The following is a 22,436-nucleotide window of genomic DNA, read 5'->3' on the forward strand; positions in this document are numbered from 1 at the left end:
ATGCTGACCCCACCACGATGGCATGCACCACTATGGCATGGCAGAGATTGGCTGAAATGCTGGACACGCCGATACTATACTCACCTCGGCTGCCCCTCACATATCATCCGGACCTAAAAGTAACGTACGAACTAGCATGTAGGCAAGTACTGAACAAAGTAAAGGTTCAGAAATGGTAAAGGTTTGAAAATGGTAAGTTCTGAACAAAAGAACAATTTTTCAGAGGAAGCATACCCACCACAATGGACCTATTCATGTATGTTCGACTCCGGCAAAGTGTGAAAGCTTCCATTCCATTGTTTCTGCATGAGCCACAGGCTATTCCCCCTCAGCATGCGATATTACAATCCGTCCCACTGCAACATGTAACCTCCTTTATCTACCGCAGCACACAGGTATCACGTAAGACATACCAGATGAAATTGCGTACATACTGGGAGACAGACCTCGAAGTAACCCTTCCAGATAAGCAGTGGGATTACTGCTGCGGATAGACAGGAAACATAACTACTAACAGTAGGCTGCACATGATACATTATAAATATCTGCACTGCCTATACTTTACCCCGGTCGAGATGTACAAATTACGACTAAGAGATAGTGATAGATGTGAATGGTGGGGAAAATAAGCTGCAGACTTCCTACATCTGGCTTGGTGATGTTCTGAAATTAACCGATACTGGCATCAGATATTTAATGCAGTGAAGTAAATGATTGGATCTGCCTGCACGCATCTCCGGTCACAGCCTTACTAGGATACACAGGAGAGGTAAGGCAGTATATAGGAAATGCACTAGCAGCGAAATAAGACCAACTGCCTACAAAGTACGGATATAAATAAGCCCAAAGCTTGGGTCAGGATTAAATGAGCAGACACGCACTGAGGCTGACAATGAGACAATTATACAAAGGAAAGATGAGGTACAAGTTATCAATTTATTTTAATACAGAAAATAAAGGTAATAATCAATAGAATACAGTTATTTCATCAGTTAAAAATATATATAGGTCCCACACTAAATCAAACATTCATACTAGCATTCATTCCCACAACATACTCAAAGGTTTCAACAGACAAATGATCAAAATACATCAATTCATAAATAACTTGTAACAAATGGGTTTCTGGGAATGATAGTTCCAAGGGGTAACAGTTCCAATGCTCATGTGCTCCCAATCGTGGGGGGAGGCAGGATATCCATATAGACACGAGACAAAAAGAGCCATTGCACGTTTCGGTGTTGGGCCCACAAGGGGCTACACCTTCGTCAGGGCAGAGGTTGATATAACCGTGAGGGACACAAAAAAGCAGATAGTTCACTCGTCGTGGTCTTGACAATTCAAACAGTAATTGCATTAACGAGCTTGAGATCCAAAGAATTATGATTTATCTTAGATCAATGTCAGTCAAGGTGTGGTCCGATAACATGAGAATGATAAAACAAAAAATAAGACAGAGTTTAATAAAGCGAAGTGCACCAGAGATGGCCTTAACATAGGTGGAAGGCCAAGAAGGTAGGAGGGGAGGTGGAGTGCTGTATAACACCTGTGATGTCTAGAAAAGATATATCAAAGGGTGCAGGAAATACCAGAAGGGTATAAAGGGTGATAAAAGGAAAATTCCAACTGTTCCAAAACGAAAGAAAGGCTCAATACCTTTGTAGGGATACGTGGCCTTGCTATCACCCTCAGTTCATAGGGGGAGTCAGAGTCTCAAGAGACTCATGGGGATACATTCTATGGCGATAATAAAAATACAAGAACAGGGGAGTCAGAATGAGAATCATCAGATGGCCTATAGTATATATCAATGGATTGATTAGGTGAAGCTTACCCTAGAGATAAGTAGTACAACAGGTTCGTGACTCATTCATCATATAAAGATCCAGGCCGTAGGTCGAGATAAAAAGAGGAGCGCCTCAGTTTAATTCCCAGTGCTAGATTCCAAAGGATGTATCCAGAACGCCGGTAGGTACAGATATTAGCTGATTCCTAAACAAAGCGAAGGAACGCAATAAACAAATGATCACGAAAGGTTAAAACAGAGATTGCATAATGATGTAAGTGCAGATCTATGATACCGACAGTCTACTAAGATCCGAATAATCCAAGATACAAGTGGCACGGAGAGGGGAAGTTGGTTTAGTGTAAGCTAAAGGACAAATAGGGCAAGCATGACAAGTACTGATGATAATGACTAAGATAGTTAGGTAGGCCTCCCTAGCATAGGATTCAAAGAAAGGTGCATATGGAGTTTTGCAGCGTGAATCTTTCCGGATTCACTATGCTGTGCATTATTCCGCGGTCTGGTGGTTGGGTCCGGAATCATAGTCTTTCTTTTCTTTTTTTGTTGTAGCCCAGGTGGGAGTCGACGTCCCACCATTTGGTGTACTTCTCGTGACGTCGGCATGCTTCCTGCGGAAGTCCCACCTTGGGGCGCCATCTTCAGATTCTTTTTTCCGCTGTTGGGTCTGGATCGTCACCGAGAAGCTCCAGAGTTTTTTAACGAAGAAAGAAGAAGAGCACGAGTTTCATCGAAGGAAAATTAAAGGAGACTATAGACCGGAAGAACATCGAGCCGGGACGACGAAGAAGGAGGAGAACCTCGAGATCTTCGACGTCCAACGGAGAATGCGCACTCGGGGACACTGAGCGCAGGAATGGACAAAACACCTTTTAAATTCTGCTGTAACTGCCACCACAAATACGCGCAGAAGGACCAACATCCGGTCTGCAACCTTTGCCTGCCAGTCGACCACGAGAGCAAAGACTGCAACGCCTGCTCCGACTTCACACCGAAGACACTCAGGGTGAGAGAGAGGCAGAGGAGAGCCAACTACAACATGGAAGGCAAGGGTAAGGCCCCGTCTCTGTACGACCTGGGCCTCTCCACCGACTATGAAGACAACGTCGCCGAGGGACCTGATGACTTCACGGTCGCAGAGACCGATAAGAAGACGTCTGACAAGGTAGGAGAGACGTCGAGCACAAAAACCCCGAAAGGGCCCCGAAAAACAGAGACTGACTCTCGAAAACCAGAGTCGCTAAGTCTTCGAAAGGAACACCGGCGCCGAAAATTTCGACGACCGTGAATGGATCCAAGGACGAAATGCCCAGCGGATCCTTCGAGAAGGACTCCCAGGTGCCGAGTGCCGCCGAAAAACAAAGTTCGTCGAAACAGCCCCACGAGGTTGGGCGTTCAACGACGAAGGACAAGGTGGCGTCGACGCAAGCTCCGTCGAAAAGGCCAGCGCTCGATGCCGAACATGCCTCTGAAATGGAGAAGAAAAAGAGAAGGCTCGAGGCAGAGATGGAGAGCATCCTTCAAAGGAAGAAGGAGTTCGACGAGAAGATGAAGAAATTCACAATCCCAACGAAACCACCGACGGTTATCGTCGAGGTCAAAGAGCAGGACGAGTTCGACACCGAAGAGCAGTCGAAAACTCCCGAAGAAGAGGAAGATGATCTCTACTATGGGGGAGAAGAAGAGGAGGAACAGCAATCGAACTACGGCTCGGCGCCGTCGACGACGCAAGACCTGGAATGGCAGGACCTCGACGCCGAAAATCCAGAAGAGCCCGTGGAGACTTATCCTTCGAGGCCTTCGCCACCAGATGATATTGGGGCTTACAACATGGTCGTAAAGAGCGCGGCTGCAGCTTTTGGCGTGACACTAGAGGAGGAAAAAACGAAAGCGGACTTTTTACTCGAGACACTGCTCCCCATCCAAACTAGGAGCCAGTTCCTCCCCATGCTTCAGAGTGTCATGAACCAGGAGAAGGAGGCGTTCAAGGACCCTGCAACATGCAGATCCATCACACCCAGAACAGAGAAAAAATATAAACACTCCTCCCAGGACCCTCCATACATCAAGGGATCTGTCACAGCAGACTCCATTATCGCATCTACAGCCAGAAAAAGGGCCAATGTTCCGGCAACCTCTGGACCACCTCCTGACAAGGAGAGCAGAAGGATGGACCTCACTGGGAGAGAAACGCGGCAATGCACTGGCGCATGGCGAACTCCAATGCACTACTGAACAGGCACCAGTACCAACATTGGGACGAAATGGGGGACCTAATCAAGCATCCCCCCGAGCAATACCAACAAAGAGCTTTGCATCTAGTGGAAGAGGGGAAGAATATAGCAAATTCATGCCTTAAAACAGCGTTGGACGGGGCAGAGACATCAAGCAGACTGATGGCAATAGGAATCACTGAAAGGAGACAGGCCTGGCTCAGAATTTCAGGATTCAAGCAAGAGGTACAGAACAACATCCTGAAAACCCCTTTCAACGGAGAAACGCTGTTCGGGGCACCAGTCGATGAGAAACTCGCCGAACTCAAAAAAGAGAATGAGACGGCGAGGTCCATGGGGGTCCTGCAATTCAGAGGGATAAGAAGAGGTACCCCGACACGGAGACCTTACGGAAGGGGAGGAAACCAGCCGGGAACGTCACATCAAACATTCTAGCAAGGCCAGGGTCACGGGCAACAGGGGAAGCATAAACAGAACTGGCAGTACCGGCCTCGGGGCCAGTCCTTTCGCAGTAGGGGAAACGAACGAGGCCAAAGAAGAAGAGGGGGAGATCAACCTGCCTCAAAGTGACTTCACACAGAGGAGAGTGCTCACCCACAGCATCCCTCCAAGGGTAGAGCACAAAGGAACCAACAAAAGAGGGTTACACAAACCAAATGCCTACGAGCATGCAACACCGGTGGGCAGCAGACTCCGATTTTTCCTCCAAGAATGGAGAAAAATAACAACAGACAAATGGATACTCAACATCATACAGTACGGATACTGCATAGAGTTGGAAAGGAGACCTCCAAACAAAAAACCAAAGAGAAGGGAACACTCAGGACAAGAGCTAGCACAACTCGTAGAGGAAGCACTACAGCTACTCCAAAAGGAGGCCATAGAACCAGTACCATTCAAAGAAAGGAACAAGGGAGTGTACTCAAACTACTTCCTGGTACCAAAGGTGGACGAAACACTAAGACCCATCCTGGATCTACGATTCCTAAACAAGTACGTAAGGACGCAAAAATTCAAAATGGCATCCCTACAAGAATTACTTCCACAAATGAGAGACGGAGACTTCATGTCCACCGTGGATCCCAAAGATGCCTACCTGCACATCCCAATGAACAGGCAGCACAAGAATCTGTTAAGGTTCACCATCAACAAGGATCACTACCAATTCACAACCTTGGCATTCGGTCTAAAGTCCGCACCAAGGGTTTTCACCAAATGCCTTGCAGCAGTAGCAGCGTACCTGCGGAGGGAAGGGATTCACGTGTATCCTTACCTCGACGACTGGCTAATAAAGGCAAGTTCACGTGAAAAATGCGAGGAACACGCACAGCATATCACAAGAACACTAACAAAGCTGGGGTTCTCAATACACTGGGGGAAATCATCAATGGAACCAGAACAAGTGAAGATCTTCCTGGGGGCGCAGATCAACACCGTAAAGAGAACGGTGATGCCCAGCGAGAAAAGGACACTAGCCCTGCTGAAGGAGACGCGCCTCTACCAGAAGGGGCGAGCTCTGACCGTGAGAACAGCGAGCAAGATCATGGGGATGATGGCGTCATGCATTCACCTAGTTCCCAATGTACGCCTACACATGAGACCATTCCAGGAATGGCTGCAACAGCAATGGTCACAAGCAAACCGAAGTTGGGAGGATCTAGTGGTTGTAACGCACGCAGTGCAAGAAGAGATAGCATGGTGGAACAGAGAGAACATAACAATAGGGAAGCCCTTAACACCACCAAGCCCAACAGTGACCATCACCACAGACGCATCCCAGATAGGATGGGGAGCACATATGAACAAGCCCAGAGTGAGGGGTCTGTGGACTCCAGCAGATGCGGTCAGACACATCAACTATCTGGAATTAAAGACCGTACTGCTAGCGCTAAAGGCCTTCCAGAAAAAACTGTACAACCAAAGGGTGTTGATACAAATGGACAATACTACAACTATGTTCTACATAAACAAGCAGGGAGGGACACAATCGTTCCCCCTGTCCAACCTGGCACAGGAAATTTGGAGATGGGCCATCACGCTCAAAATAGACCTGCTGGCCATACACCTACCGGGGAAGGACAATGTAGAAGCAGACTGGCTCAGCAGGCAGATTTCAGCATCCCACGAGTGGGAACTCAATGGGCAGGAAACGCAAAAACTATTCAAGAGGTGGGGCACACCGACAATAGACCTGTTTGCAACACACCTGAATGCAAAATGCCAAAACTTCGCATCCAGACAACCAGGAAAACTATCCCAGGGGAATGCCCTTTGGATAAGTTGGTCAAGAACATATGCCTACGCTTTTCCACCGATATCACTGATACACAGGGTACTCAACAAGTGCAGGACCAGCAACATGACGCTGATCCTAGTGGCACCACTGTGGGCAAGACAGACTTGGTACTCGCAAATAGTGGAAATGGCACAGGGGCCACCACACAAGAAAAGACTTACTCTCCATGCAGAACGGAGAAGTTCTACACCCAGAGCCAGAGAGCCTCTGCCTAGCGGCATGGCTCCTGAGGACATAGAGTTCGCACACCTTAAGCTACCTCAAAGCACTATGCGAGTGCTCAGGGAGGCAAGGAGACCGACCACACGGAAATGCTTTGGGGAAAAATGGAAGAGGTTCACGCTGTGGTGCAGAAAAAATAAACTGCAAAATAAGTTGACAAGGGAATCAACGGTGCTTAGATACCTCACGCATCTACTAAAAGCCAAACTATGTTCGTCTTCGCTAAGAGTCCACCTAGCGGCGATTGTGGCCTACACACGAGGTGAGACGGGAGAAAGTTTCTTTACGTCACGAGTAGTAAAGAGATTCCTGGAAGGGGCAAAAAGGATAGTGCCACCAAAGAGGATTCCGCCGCCGGCATGGAACCTCAACATAGCCCTGACGGAACTTATGAAGGTGCCCTTTGAGCCCATCCACAAGGCCTCACTACAAATGCTGACAATGAAAACAGCCTTTCTGGTGGCAATAACCTCGCTGCGCAGTATAAGCGAACTGCAAGCGTTAACGCTGCAAGAGCCCTACATCCAAATACACAAGGACCGAGTTGTAATGAGGACTGACCCACACTTCATGCCTAAGGTCGTGTCAGCATTCCATATGCACCAAACTATACAAATACCTAGTTCCTTTCAAAACCCAGCCACAAGCGCAGAGAGGGCACTACACACTCTAGACGCTAGAAGGGCGGTGATGCACTACATCGAGAGAACAAAGGAGCACAGGAAAACCAAGCAGTTTTTTGTGTCCTTCGCAACCAGCTTCCTGGGTAGACCAGTAACGAAAAGCACCATCGCGCGATGGATCGCACTAACGATACAATTCTGCCACAAACAGGCAGGGCAAGAGCTAACTGAGGGGGCACGGGCCCACTCCACAAGAAAGAAGGGAGCAACGATTGCCTTTCTGGCAAACACACCCATTCAAGACATATGCCTGGCGGCAACATGGGCTTCAGTGCATACGTTCACTAAGCACTACTGCGTGGATATACAAATGAACAAGGAAGCACAAGTAGGACAAAGGGTGATTCAACATATATTCAACGACCAACGCTCATCTTCCACCCAGCCGCCACAAAGATGACAAACCGCTACAAAGTCTATGCACAGCATAGTGAATCCAGAAAGATTCACGCTGCAAAACAAATAGTTTCTTACCTGTCGGTGTAGTTTTGCAGCTTGAAGATCTTTCTGGATTCACTAGCGAACCCACCCACCTCCGCCAGAAAGATGAGGCAGGAGAGGAAGGTGGAAGGACAGAGAGTAAAAGAACAAAAGAATACTGAAAGTGGATACATTGAAAAAGAAAATACTAAAGAACGCCTAGGGTTAAAAAAAAGAAAAAGAAAAGGGAAAAAAGAACCCGAAGATGGCGCCCCAAGGTGGGACTTCCGCAGGAAGCATGCCGACGTCACGAGAAGTACACCAAATGGTGGGACGTCGACGCCCACCTGGGCTACAAAAAAAAACAAAGACAAAAGAAAGACTAAGATTCCGGACCCAACCACCAGACCGCGGAATAATGCACAGCATAGTGAATCCAGAAAGATCTTCAAGCTGCAAAACTACACCGACAGGTAAGAAACTATTCGTTACTTAGCTAGGTAACAAGGAGAAAAAATAGAAGCCGAGCCGGGGGTTGGATCAAAGAGGAGAGAGGGATTCTTGCCGTTAGTCGTTCAAGCGCGGTGTACAGGATACAACCAGCCGGGTATCCGAGTCAGGAGCGAGTGATGACCGCATAAACCATTTCGGACGTCAGCAGTAAATTACTGCTTAGCGTTTTTAAACACAGCGATAGGGAGTCTAGCGAGACCTGACGAGGTAACGCGAGACAAATAGAGGTAGAGGTAAGACACCCGTGACGAGCGCCTGATGGAGGCAAGGGCGGCGGCCATATTGGAGCGGAGAGCGCGGGGGGACATATAAAGGGAATGGAGGGAAGAAAGACCAGAGTAGATGTGTTTGATTATGTTTAAGAATATAACACTACAGTCATGGATAAAAACAAGTGATATTTGGTCAAAGATATGGTCAATATGAATATTAATCAAACGGGAGACTGAAGTTGGGATAAAAAGCATGAAGAGTTCAGGTAATGGCATTTTCCCAGGGGCAGATTTCATTAAGGCCTTGCGTTACTGCATTCAGAAAAAAGATCCAGAAGATCTCCCTCTTTTTTCTAATAATGGTGGGGTCCTTGCCAGCAGGAGTGCGTATTTTTTCCAAAACAGACCATTTAAGGTCATACTCTGTGTGGCCACATTCAGTCCAATGGGAGACCAGAGGGGCAGAGAGTTTGTTAATACGGATATTAGACTTATGCTCTCCCACTCTGAGTCTACATTCTCAGCCAGTTTCACCAATATAAACCAGATCGTAAGGGCAGAGAATGGCATAAATGATGTTGGAGGTACGACAATTAGTCATTTCAGTCAGGTTAATGACTTGTTTGTTAATACTGATGGTGTGCCCTACAATGGCATTGGGGCAGGCTTGACAGGAACCACAGCGGTGGTTACCTGTGATAGGTGCGAGTCCAGTGATGGAAATTTGCCTGAGGGGATGGATATCCACAGTTTTTCCTCTAACCAAATGGTTTTTAAGATTTTTATTCCTCCGAAAGGCAAAAAGGGGTTTGGACAATTTTTTATCATCATCAATATTCAAAAGGTACCACAGTGAGTTTATAGTTTGCTGTATTTTGTGGTTAATGTTGGAATGTTTGTTTACACATACCAAACAATCCACCTGTTTTTCCTCCTTCTGAAGGAACATAGACTCGTGGTTGTAGTACCTAGCCCTCTTAAATGAGCTTTTGACCAATTTAGGTGGATATCCCCTATTCAGGAGTTTGACCTTCAATATATCCGCCTGTAGGAGAAAATCCTTCATCTCTGAGCAGTTTCTCAGAAGGCGGAGAAATTGGCTGAAGGGTATGCCTTCCCTTTGGCAAGGGGGGTGAAAGCTGTCATATTGGAGCAAGGTGTTTCTTGCGGTGGGTTTGGTGTATAACGAGACAGATAGGTCGTTGTCTTTGTGCTCAATCCACACATCGAGGAATTCAAGCTTGCAGTTGCTGGAATGGACCGTGAATTTGAGGTTCTCATCAGCCAGATTGATCCAATGAATAAAATCATTCAGAGATGCCTGATCCCCCTTCCAGATGAAAAAAATGTAATCAATGAAGCGGCATCATGCACGGACGTTCTCATAAAAGGGGGCCATTTCATTGTAGATGTTAATTTTCTCAAATGTGCCCATGTACAGACAAGCTACACTCTGGGTACATGCGGCCCCCATGCTGACTCCCTGGATTTGTTGGAAAAATTTGTTGTTAAACTCAAAATAGTTCTCCGTTAATATGATGTTCAGACATTGGAGAATAAAGGGAGCATTGGTGATATCAGGTTCAGAGAGTAAGATGTCCTGAAGAGCAGACATGGCTCCCTCCTGGGGAATGTTAGTATATAGGGACTCCACGTCCAACGTGACTAGGAGTTCCCTATCACTCCGGTAATGCATCTTCTCAATCTTAGAGATAAAGTGGCCGGTGTCTTTGACATACGAGTCAAGGTCGTTTACAAGGGGTTTTAAAAATTGATCCACATATTTGGATAAAGGTTCAGTGGCCGAACCTATAGTGGATACAATGGGTCTTAATGGGGGGTCCAAAACATTTTTGTGAGTCTTAGGGACCCCATAGATAATGGGTAATCTGGTATAGGAAGGTGTGAGGAATTCAGCTTCCTTAGGGCATATGAATCCGTCATTGACAGCTGTTTGTACTATCAACAAAATGCGATGTTTTAATGCCGGTTCGGGATTCATAACAATGCATCTGTAGTGTCTAGTAGCTGATAATAGGTTGTCCATTTTTTCAATATATGACGGGTTTCAAAAATGACAATACCGCCTCCCTTGTCACAAGGTTTTATTGTGAGTTGTTCATTGTCTCGAAGTAAATGGAGGGCATTTTATTCTTCCTTAGGAAGGTTACAGACAGGTTTGGGGACATATTTTAGAGTTTTTTGGATACTAGTGAGTACTGCCTTCTCAAATATTTGGACCTCAGGTCCTAATGAGTCTAGAGTGGGGGTAAATTCAGATGGAGGTCTTAGATCAGATAGGTTATTGGTAGACTCCTGAAGGGGTCTGGTTAAGAAAAACTTTTCAAGTCTTATTTTACAAAAGAAGGAATGGAGGTCCTTCATGAATTCAAATTTATTAAAATTCGTTGAGGGGACAAAGGACAAGCCCCTAGATAGCAACGTAGTTGTTTCTGGATTAATAGTCGTGGTAGATAGATTAAATACAGGAATAGTGTTTAGGTTTTCCAATACTGTTGCTGTCTTGTTTGTATATACATCTGGGGTTGACTTTGATCCTGACGGAAGTCCCTCAGTCTGGGATTCCGATTCCTGGGGTGAAAATTCCCTCGGCGGTTCCCTAAAAAACGATTGGGAGTGGTTGTTCTCTCAAAATGTTCCTTCCTGGGCTGGTAGGTAGGGTTATAGTTGGGATTATAGTTGGAGGGGTCTTCACTGTCTCAGTCCGTTGTGTCTGAGAACGTAATAATGCGCCTATTGCCCCGTGGGGCGGTTGCAGCATAATTGGCATAGCCTGAGTGTGCATCCTCAGTGGTCGTGTAAAAATTAGGTGTAAGGTAAGGATAGGCCCTCTCCTGAGAGAAAGGTCTGATGTCTTTTCTGAATTTATCTGTTTTTCTTTTAAGCAGATATTCAGAAAACAAATCTAGATCTACAGAAATTTCTTCCAGCTTTCTTTTCCCAATTTCAACCGAGTTCTCTTTTTTTAGTTTTTCTTCAATTTCCTCTATTTCTCTATTCAGAATAGCTAGGGCTTCCCTAGCAGTTTTAACGATTAGCATCATCCAATCTCTCGAACACCTGTTCGAGATTAACGCCCATTTCTCCAAAATCTGTCTTAGTTCAATAAAAAGACCAGGGATATTACGGACTCGTAGGCCAATGGGGATGGTACCAGCTTTAAGATATTCCAACATGAAGTTGGCATGAGCTTCAGTTAGTTTAGATTTCTTTTTAAGGTTAAGGAGTTTATTCCATTCCTCCTCAAGGCCCTTAGATAGAGTGAACTGTTTATCACTACCAGCTGTCAGACCGATCATACGGGCAAAGTCTTCATCGGAGGAACCGAAGGCTTTAATGCTCTCCATTTCAGGCAAGGTATGATAGTAGGGGAGATTGCAAGCATAGAGAAAGCATCAAGACGGGCTCAGAAAAGGAGCAGTTACCAGAAGGGGGGGAAAAAGCAAGATAAGGGTACAAACAAGCACAGAAACGGAGCTAAAGAACTAGGTGCACCACGCAGGCAAAAGGGACATGGGACAGACAAACAAACAAAGACCCCCACAGCACAAGGCTGTGAAAAGATATCCAATATAAAGGGGGACCCCTGGGGAACGGATGGGTAGGCAGGAGGAGCAGGGGAGAATTGAAACACACTAGCAGCGAAATAAGACCAACTGCCTACAAAGTACGGATATAAATCAGCCCAAAGCTTGGGTCAGGATTAAATGCGCAGACACACACTGAGGCTGACAATGAGACAATTATACAAAGAAAAGATGAGGTACAAGATATCAATTTATTTTAATACAGAAAATAAAGGTAATAATCAAAATTCATCAGTTAAAAATATATATAGGTCCCACACTAAATCAAACATTCATACTAGCATTCATTCCTACAACATACTCAAAGGTTTCAACAGACAAATGATCAAAATAAATCAATTCATAAATAACTTGTAACAAATGGGTTTCTGGGAATGATAGTTCCAAGGGGTAACAGTTCCAATGCTCATGTGCTCTCAATCATGGGGGGAGGCAGGATATCCATATAGACACGAGACAAAAAGAGCCAACGCATGTTTCGGTGTTGGGCCTACCAGTATATAGGAAATGCACAGCACAAACAGTGGCTACAACTTACAGGTTCCTTCGACAACACCACCAAGATTACTCCACGCATGGTGGATGCACTGCAGTGGTGTACACAGCAACAGCATTGGTCACTCAGACTCTCTTTTCAACCATAAGCAGCTAATCTTGTCATAACCACTGATGCTTCCCTGGAAGAATCGGGAGCTTACCTCTAGGACCTCCAAGTCAAAGGCAAATGGCGACTAGCCCAAAGTCGATCGCACATACATTTCTAGAACTGAAGGTGGTACGCCTCGCCTTGCAAGCATTTCTCCCAAGAATACAACATTCAACAGTGCTCGTCCGCAGGATGCACTACATCAACAAACATGTAGGTACAAAATCACGCCTACTCTCCGAATAGGCGCAAAGACTATGGGAATTGTCCATCACACACAGCATTTCAATTTGAGTGGAACATCTTCTTTAAAGGTACAACACAATAGCAGACAGTCGACTCACCACATCTTGTCACGAGCAGGAATTGCACCAACAGACCTTAAACTATGTCTTTCCCTATTAGAGCAAGCCAAGTCTTGATCGCTTTGCAACCCCTCAGATCAGCAATTGCCGGTATTACACAAGTTGGATCATGGGTGAATGCCCTTTCGATTGCATGGTCCGACAGCTTTCCCTACGCCTTTCCTCCGTTTACTCTCCTACTAAGAGTCCTGAGAAAGGTAAAGGGAGAAACTCTGCAAACGTAGTCTTATTCCTCCTGCTTGGCCACGTCACCATTGGTTCACAGAGTTGCTTCTCCTTTCCCAGTAACCTCGCATTCACTTCAAAGTGTTTCCCAGTCTCCCGACAATGAGCCAGGGCCAAGTCCTGCATTTGGAGCCCAAATCTCTCCATTTATCAGCGTGGCTCCCGAGTACCCTGAATTCCAACACCTGAACATACCATCGGATTATAGAGAGATTCTAGTCAGGGCCTGGGCTGACAGTACAATTAAACCTCAAGTGCAAAAGGTTTTGCATTTGGTATCATCAAGCTAAAATACATCCTCTTTCCTCCTCTCCGGTAGATGTTCTCCCATATCTTGTTCTCCCATATCTTCTGCTCCCATATCTTCTGCACCAAGCACAGTCCGGTTTGGTTCATGCTTCCATAAAAGTTCACTTGGAAGCCGTCTCTCGTTTCAGGAGATCTCCTACCTCTCAGCCGCCATGGTCTTCCAGGATTTTTTAACAGTTCAGCTTATTTCATACTTTTCCTCCAGTAAAGTCTCCACCACAGCTATGGCAACTGAACACCATTCTATCCCAGCTGATGAAGGATCACTTTAAGTCCATCCTCAAAGCAGACACCAAATTTCTTACATGGAAGCTGGCTCTACTCCTTGCTCTCACTTCTGCCAGGAGGGTTAGCGAAATACAAGCCTTTGCCATTCAGGAGCCTTTTCTCCAATTTAAAAATGATGGGTTTATCTTCGGAACAAACCCAAAGTTCATCCCCAAAGTCCCTTCTGATTTTCACGTCAATGAGCCAGTAGTTGTGAGAAAGTGGCTCTGTATATACTGTTGCTTAATAGGTACAGGGTGTACAGAGTCCACAGACCCCAAGGGTTAACAGAGGTTAAAGTTAGATATAACCTTACTCTCCAAAGTGGTAGCTTGGTCGAGCAGTAAGACAGTATCAGAGGACAGTGTAAAGCATTTGTTGTACACACTCAGTCAGCAAATAGTTCCACACACTCAATAACTGAACTCTAAGCCAATGGTTTATTTATAAAAAATATATGCTTGTTTTATTTTAGAACCAACACTTGGAATTAAAATATACTTTCTCGACAGGAGATGTTTCATAAAAATACTTTTGTATATGCAGTAGACTTTTTAGTAAACAGTTACAAGTAGTTTCAGTAGGCAACTCTATTGAGCTCAATGATAAATTCAAGTTATTTGTAACAGATTACTTTTTAGATTACTTTTGTAATTCCAGGACTGGATCCTAGATTCAGTCCCGGGTCAGTTCTCAGAATCAGTTGATGAAAGTCGACTTTGGTACTGTAATGATTTTTAACTAATATTTAGCTATTTTAAAAGTTAACACTTAGAAAATATTTCAGAGCAAACAATCAATGATTCCCTATGGAAGAAAATTTAGGTTATAGGTACAGTAGGTTATCGTTACTTTTGTAATCCAGTACTGGGTGCCTAGACTCAGTACTGGGACCTTTATCCAAAACAGGTAAGTAATTACGTTTTCAGATGTTATACGATTTTTGAAGAATATTTAGAAATTGCAGAAATCAACACTTAGAAGAAATTTCACAGAAAAACAGTCAATGGTTTCCTATGGAAGAAAAATGAGTTAAAGGTAAGTATAGTTGTGGGTACTTTTCAGAGTCCGTGCTGGGCACCAAGATCCAGCACTGGGAGCTCACCTAAGAGCAGGTGAGTAAATTCGTTTTTGTCACTCGGCTGATTTTTGGTGAATATTTGAAGATTTGAAAAGTCCACACTTAGAAGAAATTTCAGGAAAAAGCCAGTCAATGTTACCCTATGAGGAAAATAGAGTTTGCGGTTTAAGGGTAAGTACTCGACTGGCAAAGTTGAGGTTCTGGGCACAGACTCAGGGGTCCCCCAGGGTCAGGTAGGTACAGTTGGTTCACCCTCAGCGACTCTAGGGCGGCCGGGTGCAGAGTGAGTTAGGCCCAATGTTATCCTATGAGGGATAGGGGGGCCTTTTTTGGTGGCTGCTGTCTGGCAAGCCACGCGGCTGTGGGAGCTGGGCTCCTGGTCACTTACTCAGGACAAGTGGGGAAGTAGGAAAGTGTAGAGTTTTCACTGCCAGGGCCACTCGGGCGGCTGGGTGCAGAGGGCTTTTGAGCCTTCGGGCGCTCAATGGATTTCAATGGGAAATCTCCGGTTTGGAAAAAGACTGCAGGCTCGGGGACGAGGACTCTTCAGGTGCCACCACCACTTCGAGAGGTAAGTTGGGTAGTTGGAGGATAGGTAGGTACCCCGGGATTGGACACAGAGGGCCGTGGGGCGCCGGGTGCAGGGGTGCCTTTTGGTGTCGGAAAATCTTACCCTCTGTTGATCGCGGTTGGGGTGGCACACTGTTCTGAGGCTGCAGGCTTCTTCAGGATTGTCGAGGGGGGTCTTTGGGTGCCGGACTCGGGGTCACAGTCGCCGTGGGGTCGTCCTCGTGGGTTTAGTTCACTCCGGCACCGGCCAGGCTTGGCTGGTTCAGAGTGGGCTGGGATCGTGGTTCCGGGCTCCTGCCAGGGGTGAAAGGTAGGTTCTGAGTAGAGCCTCTACTCATGGGAGTCCCAGGGAATCAGAGTTCAAAGGTAGCCAGGTCCTCCGGGGTTTCTGAGGTTGCTGGCCACAAGAGATGCCGCGCTGGAGCAGGAGCAAGGTTCGAGGGTCGACAGGCCGGTAGGGCTGAGGCCAAAGCAGTTGGTGTCTTCCTCTTTTTAGCAGCTGCAGGGCAGGTCTTTGTTCTTCTTGCTCTTCTTGTAGTTTCGAATCTGGGATCTGGGGAAGGAAGGTTCAGGGTGCCACTAAATACTAGATTTAGGGGCGTTACTGGTAGGTGAAGGGCAGGGGCCAATGGGTCCCTGTCCTGGGGTGGGTACAACCCTATCCTGCCTCTCTCCTGTGGGAGGGGGGCAGGAGCCTAGTCCTGATTGGGCAGGGCTTCCCATCTTCAAGATGGCGAGAGCCCGGAGATGTGCTTCACCTCGCCTCCCCCACCTGAGGGGTGGGGTTGGCAGGCTGGCACATCCCCTGTCCTTATTTGGGGTTTCCGGCCAAGCTTCCCGCCAGAGTGGGGGGTTGCAGTGGCCTGGGGAAGCTCACAGAGGCGGAATGCCTTTGAAGTTTCCCCCTGCCCATCCTGGGGGAGGAGATTTAGCACCTCGCCCAGGATGTACATTGTTACAGGCCCAGGTGAGCAGGGGCTCTCCTACCCAGGGGTCCAGCAATATGTCTGCTGTGTGGCAGCCTAGGCAGCCTCAGAACAGACGTGGATTGTAGGTTTAAGATTCAGGGGGCCTCTCTAAGATGCCCTCTGTGGTGCTTTGTACATTAAATCACACACTGGCATCAGTGTGGATTTAATGTGCTGAGCAGTTTGATACCAAACTTCTCAGTCTTCAGTGCTGCCATTATGGTGCTGTGGAGTTCGTGTTTGACAAGCTCCCAGCCCCATATTCTCTTAGCTGGCAGCACTGCACTTACAGGACCCAGGAATGGACCTGGGTACTGTAGGGGCACTGGGCTCCTGCCTCTGTGTCCACACCACTGGCATAGGGCACCCAGCTAGAGGGGTGGCTGATGTATGCCAGGGCAGTGTAGGTTGTGGGCATGGCACACAGGGATGTGTGCCATGTCGACTCTCTGTTTTGTCTTGTATCCAGACAATCAGCCTGCAAGAGCAGTGTGTGTGTGTTAGGGTACAGGGCCTCTAAGGGTGGCACAATGAGTGCTGCAGCCCTTAGAGGCCTTCCCTGGTCACAAGGCTCTGGGTACCTAGGGTACCATTTACCAGGGGCTGACATGTGGCCAGGGTTTGCCAATTTGGGTTTTGGCTGCTAGGCAGTTTTTAGGGAAGGAACACAGGCCCTGGGCACCTGATTGGCAGGAGCCCAGGGCACAACAAGGAAAAGTGCATCAGCTATTAGGCAAAAAAGGGGGGGGGGGTCACTGCAACAGAAACCCACTTTCTTACAGTAGTTCTCAAGACTTTTTTTCCAAATCTCTTCACATCAGTGGAAAGAACACTTCATTCTCTGGACATCAAACGATGCCTAATGTTTTGCTTCAAAAGGACTAAACCATTCCGCAAGTTCTCTCAACTGTTTGTATCCTTCAGTGCTCCAAGAAAAGGCTATCCACTATCTAAACTCGCATTTCCAGGTGCTATCCAATTTTGCCACAAGAAGGCTGGCAGACCCTTAACTTCTTGAGTTTGAGCCCATTCCACAAGGGCTATATCTACTTCTACAGCATTGTTGCTGGGGTGTCCCTTCAAGAAATTTGCTGTACAGCAACATAGAACAGCAGGCACTTGTTTACTCAACATTACTACTTGGATTAGGCATTTCTCAACAATACAGCAGTGGGCCAGGTAGTGCTTCGACAATTTTTTGATTAAAGGTGAGCCATCTCCATCTGTCCACCATCCACTTAGTTCCTTTACGCACATTTCCGCATTTACTTAAGTTATTAGATCCAACGCACGGGGGCATATGTATGTTTTCTCGTTAATCCGGTGTTTTGAATAACAATGTTCTTTTTATTTCTTGCCTTTATATGCAAAACAGTGGCTCATAATAGTAATGCATTGTTTAATACTGCAAATGTGCTCTTTAACTGCTGTGTAATCTGATTCAAGCATGTGAATCTATGAAAGATTCCAATACTAGAGAACTATAGTTCCAGGTAAATTTGACTACTTCTGCATTGGACCTTTCATTGATTTGCATGCTTGATTTCAAGTTACAAAAGTAGCAAATTACAACATATATGCAGCTCAAGCGTAAATGGTAAATTACTTTTTCATAGATTGCCTCTACTCCGGAACTATTACTAGCACTCTATAGAACCTCTCCCTTCGGCTGCCTTTATCCAGTTAATGCCATAAGCGGTTGTAACATGGAACATCTTTCACATCTGGGTGGATTCTTTAAATCACATACCCCGGCTGTGTGTGTCCAGTGCATGCCATGGGTTGCTGTACTGTAGTGGAGTTGTGTGGTGCAGTGGCCAGGGCAGCCGACTTCGGAGCACAGGGTTCACGGTTCGATCTTTGGCTCCAGGGGCAGCTCAGTTCAGCACCATGTGACTCTGGGCAATAGTTCACTTAATGTCCACAACGGCCCCCAGCTCCTTGAGACTCGTAAGGGTGAGTAGTTTGCGCTTTACAAATACGGATTCACATTTTACTGTTGCTCCTTTATGGACACTATCCCATTGCTGCGGTTTAGACCATAAATGTATTTACTATGGCTGCCGGTAATCCAGTGCGACCCTGTGGACTGTTCCTCTGCCACTCAAACCCATTCAAAAATTGGAACCTAAATCGAATATAGATGTTCCTCTCCCGTTACCCCCCCCGATCTTTCAGTACTCCTTCCTCTTGATAGCTAATTGAAGGTCCGAAGTAGAGTCCCCCGGATGTAGCCTGACCCACGTTTTTTTTTTTTTTTTTTTTTTTTGCCCTTATGCCTCGCCTTTTGTTTTTTAGTTGTTATTTATGTTAAATTTATGTCTCCTGCCTCCTTCGAACTATCCGGAGCCATTTACGGGGCTGGGCCCCAGGAGTCGCCTACTGCCTTAACTAATGTACGATCCTTTCTGAATCTAGCGGCCGGCCCTGGTGGTTGTAGGCCCATGCTTGTAACTGACTTATTGTTTAATAAAAAATTAAAAAAAAAAAAAAAAAAAAATTGGAACCTATGGCTTCTCAACATTGACAGCTGAGTCGATGGGCACAACTGTGTTTCTTAACTTAATTTTTCTCCGCCCATAACTGTATCTGCATATTTACAGTAACACAAGGAATGCATACTCTATTCATCATGCATGACACCAAAGTACTTCCCACTTCCTTCACACTCCTAAACCACACCCTTCAAACAGACACAACAATAAATTAATGTATAGTGCATTACTCCAGTCAATCACTGTAGCACCAAAATCACTTTCCATTAGAGGCCACACTGCAAATCAATACTTCTCGCCACACAATTTAGCTTGCAACCAATTTACTAATATACTTCAGGTTCTCATCAGTGGTGTAAGTGGCACATAAATGCAACCATAATGTAATATTTTGAATGTTGCATATTTGTAGGAAGTTTCAAACAATGTATTTCTATGAAAAGATTCGTTCTAAGTTAAGCTACATAAATGTTGACTTTGAGGAACTTGTGAGCTGTGATAAACATTCTTTTTTACTGCTACTTTTTAAATAGATCAGAAAAGTATCTTGTTAATAACAGAAAGCTGGAAATAATAGCACTGATGAGTTTCAAACAATGTATTTCTATGAAAAGATTTGTTCTAAGTTAAGCTACATAAATGTTGACTTTGAGGAACTTGTGAGCTGTGATAAACATTCTTGTTTACTGCTACTTTTTAAATAGATCAGAAAAGTATCTTGTTAATAACAGAAAGCTGGAAATAATAGCACTGATGAGCTCAGCAGAATTCATCTTGCTTTGTGAAACTCACCTTTGATAATTGTTTATTCTTTATTGTACAGAGCAGCTGCCAAGGCCACTATCAAAAAGCAACAAAAAGTCCAGTGGGGAAAACGAAAGAAACAAGAGTCATCGGAGGAGGAGGACGATGAGGATGATGATGATGCTCCTAAAAGACAAACTCGACGACAAACTGGGAAAGCTGTCAGGTAATTTAAAACATCACCCTGATAGATTTTCTTACTGTGAAGGGTTTCCACTTTATGTGGGTTGTTTTATGTACTGCGTTGTAACTTAACCATTTTCTGGGGCTTTCGTATGAATAGCTTCTGAGCTTAACAGTACAAATCTGTAAAGAAAGTATTATCTTGAGGTACTAGAATTGACCTCTAGGTTGGGGTAGATTATTTCAGAGAACAGGTACATAACCTGAAATGTATAACACAGTGAAGACCGCTTCTAGAGTGTGACCGAGTATATGTGAAGTTAAAAGTGCTAAAGTGGGCACATTACAAAAAGCGCGTTTGGTGGAGGGCGGGCATACACCTAAAGATAGGGATGCACTTCTAAACTAAGTGGGGTCCCAGAGGGTAATGTGAGTTTAAAAAGCCATAATAGTGCACCTGACAACTTTTTATTGTAATGTGGTGACTAGATGGAAATAAAAACGTTAGTGCGGTGAATAGGGACCTTAATTATCCCATCGCTGCTGTGTTAAAGGTCGACATGTTTCTGCCAGTTGTCCAAAAAGGTACGTGGCATTCATCGGGACCATATAGAAAAAGGGAGGGCTCCTAGTCTGATCAAAGACTATCCACTGGGTGTGGTGACCTATGGTCACTCAACACTAAGAGGGTACATTAACCCTGCTCTTTCAACCTACTTGCCCCATGGGAGTTGGAATGAGGAGAGCCCCTGTTCTCTTCCAGGGGATCCTCATCAAAGTCATAAGCACTGAATATTCCCGCCCATGTGCGGGGACCCCGGAAATAATAAAATTATATATGTAAAAAACATACATATATACAGCTCTGTATATGTATAAACATATATCATTTTTTCCAAGCAAATGCAGCTCCCATAAAAGGCTAGGCAATGTAAATATACACATCCAATAACACATATATATATATATATGTATATATAAAGGTATAACAATACACCTAAATCTCTTTTTTTTTTTTTTTTTTTTTTTTTAATGAGGTAAACACTCATGAGAAAGCAAAAAATAAAGAGAACAAACTGTGGAAAAACACAGATGCACAACACATTGCCAGCCTGCAGGCTGCATTGCAATATAATACCATAGAGACTAAAAAGCCCTGTACAGGTAAAAACTGGCACCGTGCCTTTAAGGCAGCCCTGACTTCCATATCCCATCATGCCTCAGGGGTGACAGTTAGGTCAGTTGTTCTTTCCGGCTCCTTCAGTCAGGACCCTGGAATTCAGCTCTCTTCATTTTTGACTCTTTAGTCAAGAATTATTACAACTTTAAGATTTTTTGGACTTTTTCTTATAACATCTGAGAGGAAGTTAGTATCCTGTGTTTTTCTGACTGATTTTTTTGCTATTTTGTCAGAAAAATGCCTTCTTTATTTGTTCCATGTCCATCTTGTGGAAAAAAGAAGGCTGCTTCAGACACACATGAGGTGTGTATTATCTGTCTGCCGGACTCTCACTCTCCAGCAACATGCCAACATTGTGAAGACCTTTCCAAAAGGACTTTAAAGGAGAGAGAGAGGATTAGGCTGTACGGCCTAGCAGAACGGTCGACGTCGAAGCAGTTGGTCCCTGTTTGCTCCCCATCGACGTCGGGCTCGGCGTCGAAGACTCCAGCGGCGGGATCGTCGCTGAGAGGTGAGGAGTCAAGGGGAAGTCATGCTGCAAAGAGAAAATCATCGTCGACTTTAGATTCAGCGTCAAAGCGGATGCGTTCGACGTCGACGGCGTCTAAAGGCTCGCGTCGAGGACTCGGCGCCACAGTTCAACGTCGAAAAAGCATCTGTCGACGTCAAGAGAAGATCGATCGACGTCTGCACAGAGATATCGTTCGTCGTCGAAGGAAAGACATCGTTCGACGTCGAGGTCGGCGAGACATCAGTCGACGTCGCAAGAAGTACGTAGGCGATCTCCACCACAGTCGACGTCGAGACCAAGATCGCCATCAAGATCGCCGTCGAGGAAACATCGTTCATCGGCGAAGAGGCTTTCGACGTCGTCGGAGCATTCGACGTCGAGACAGAAGTCTCCGTCAAGAACGACGTCGAGGCAGACGCCTCCGTCAAGGCCGACGTCGAGGCAGGAGCCTCCGTCGGAGTCGACGTCGAGGCAAGCGCCTCCGTCAAGACCGACGTCGAGGCAGAGGCCTCCGTCGGAGTCGACGTCGAGGCAGGTGCCTCCGTCGGAGTCGACGTCGAGGCAGGTGCCTCCGTCCTCACAGGTCTCCAAGGCTTTGGAGAGGTACATAAAGCCTCCGTCGAAGATAATCTCGACGTCGAGACAAGAAGCTCTGAGCCTCGAGGATTCGAGTCAAAGATCTCCGGTGATAGGCCTATCACCGTCGAGGCAGACCTCTGCTGAGGGTACACAGGAGGTGTCACATGTTCGCCTCACGATTCGACCAGTCTCAAGGCGAAAATCTCCTCATAGACTGATATATACAACTCCTGAGTCACCGCGTCTCATATCGATCTCGCCTTCAGGATCAGAGGGCTCAGGTTCAAGATCCGAATCGCCAGAGTTGGTGCATCAATCTCC

The 22,436-nt window shown here is 45.8% G+C and overlaps 1 protein-coding gene across 2 annotated transcripts in view; it reads left to right on the forward strand.

Moving 5' to 3' along the window:
- Positions 1-22,436, forward strand: part of CHD2 (chromodomain helicase DNA binding protein 2) — a 1,941,047-nt gene that overhangs the window by 298,849 nt on the left and 1,619,762 nt on the right. For both annotated transcript variants that reach the window (XM_085644496.1, XM_085644497.1), the window contains exon 6: positions 19,742-19,888. In XM_085644496.1, the coding sequence (XP_085500622.1) occupies positions 19,742-19,888 (147 nt within the window). The remainder of the gene's footprint in view (positions 1-19,741; positions 19,889-22,436) is intronic.

This window comes from Triturus cristatus, chromosome 3_1, assembly GCF_964204655.1.
Source record: "Triturus cristatus chromosome 3_1, aTriCri1.1, whole genome shotgun sequence".
NCBI lineage: Eukaryota > Metazoa > Chordata > Amphibia > Caudata > Salamandridae > Triturus > Triturus cristatus.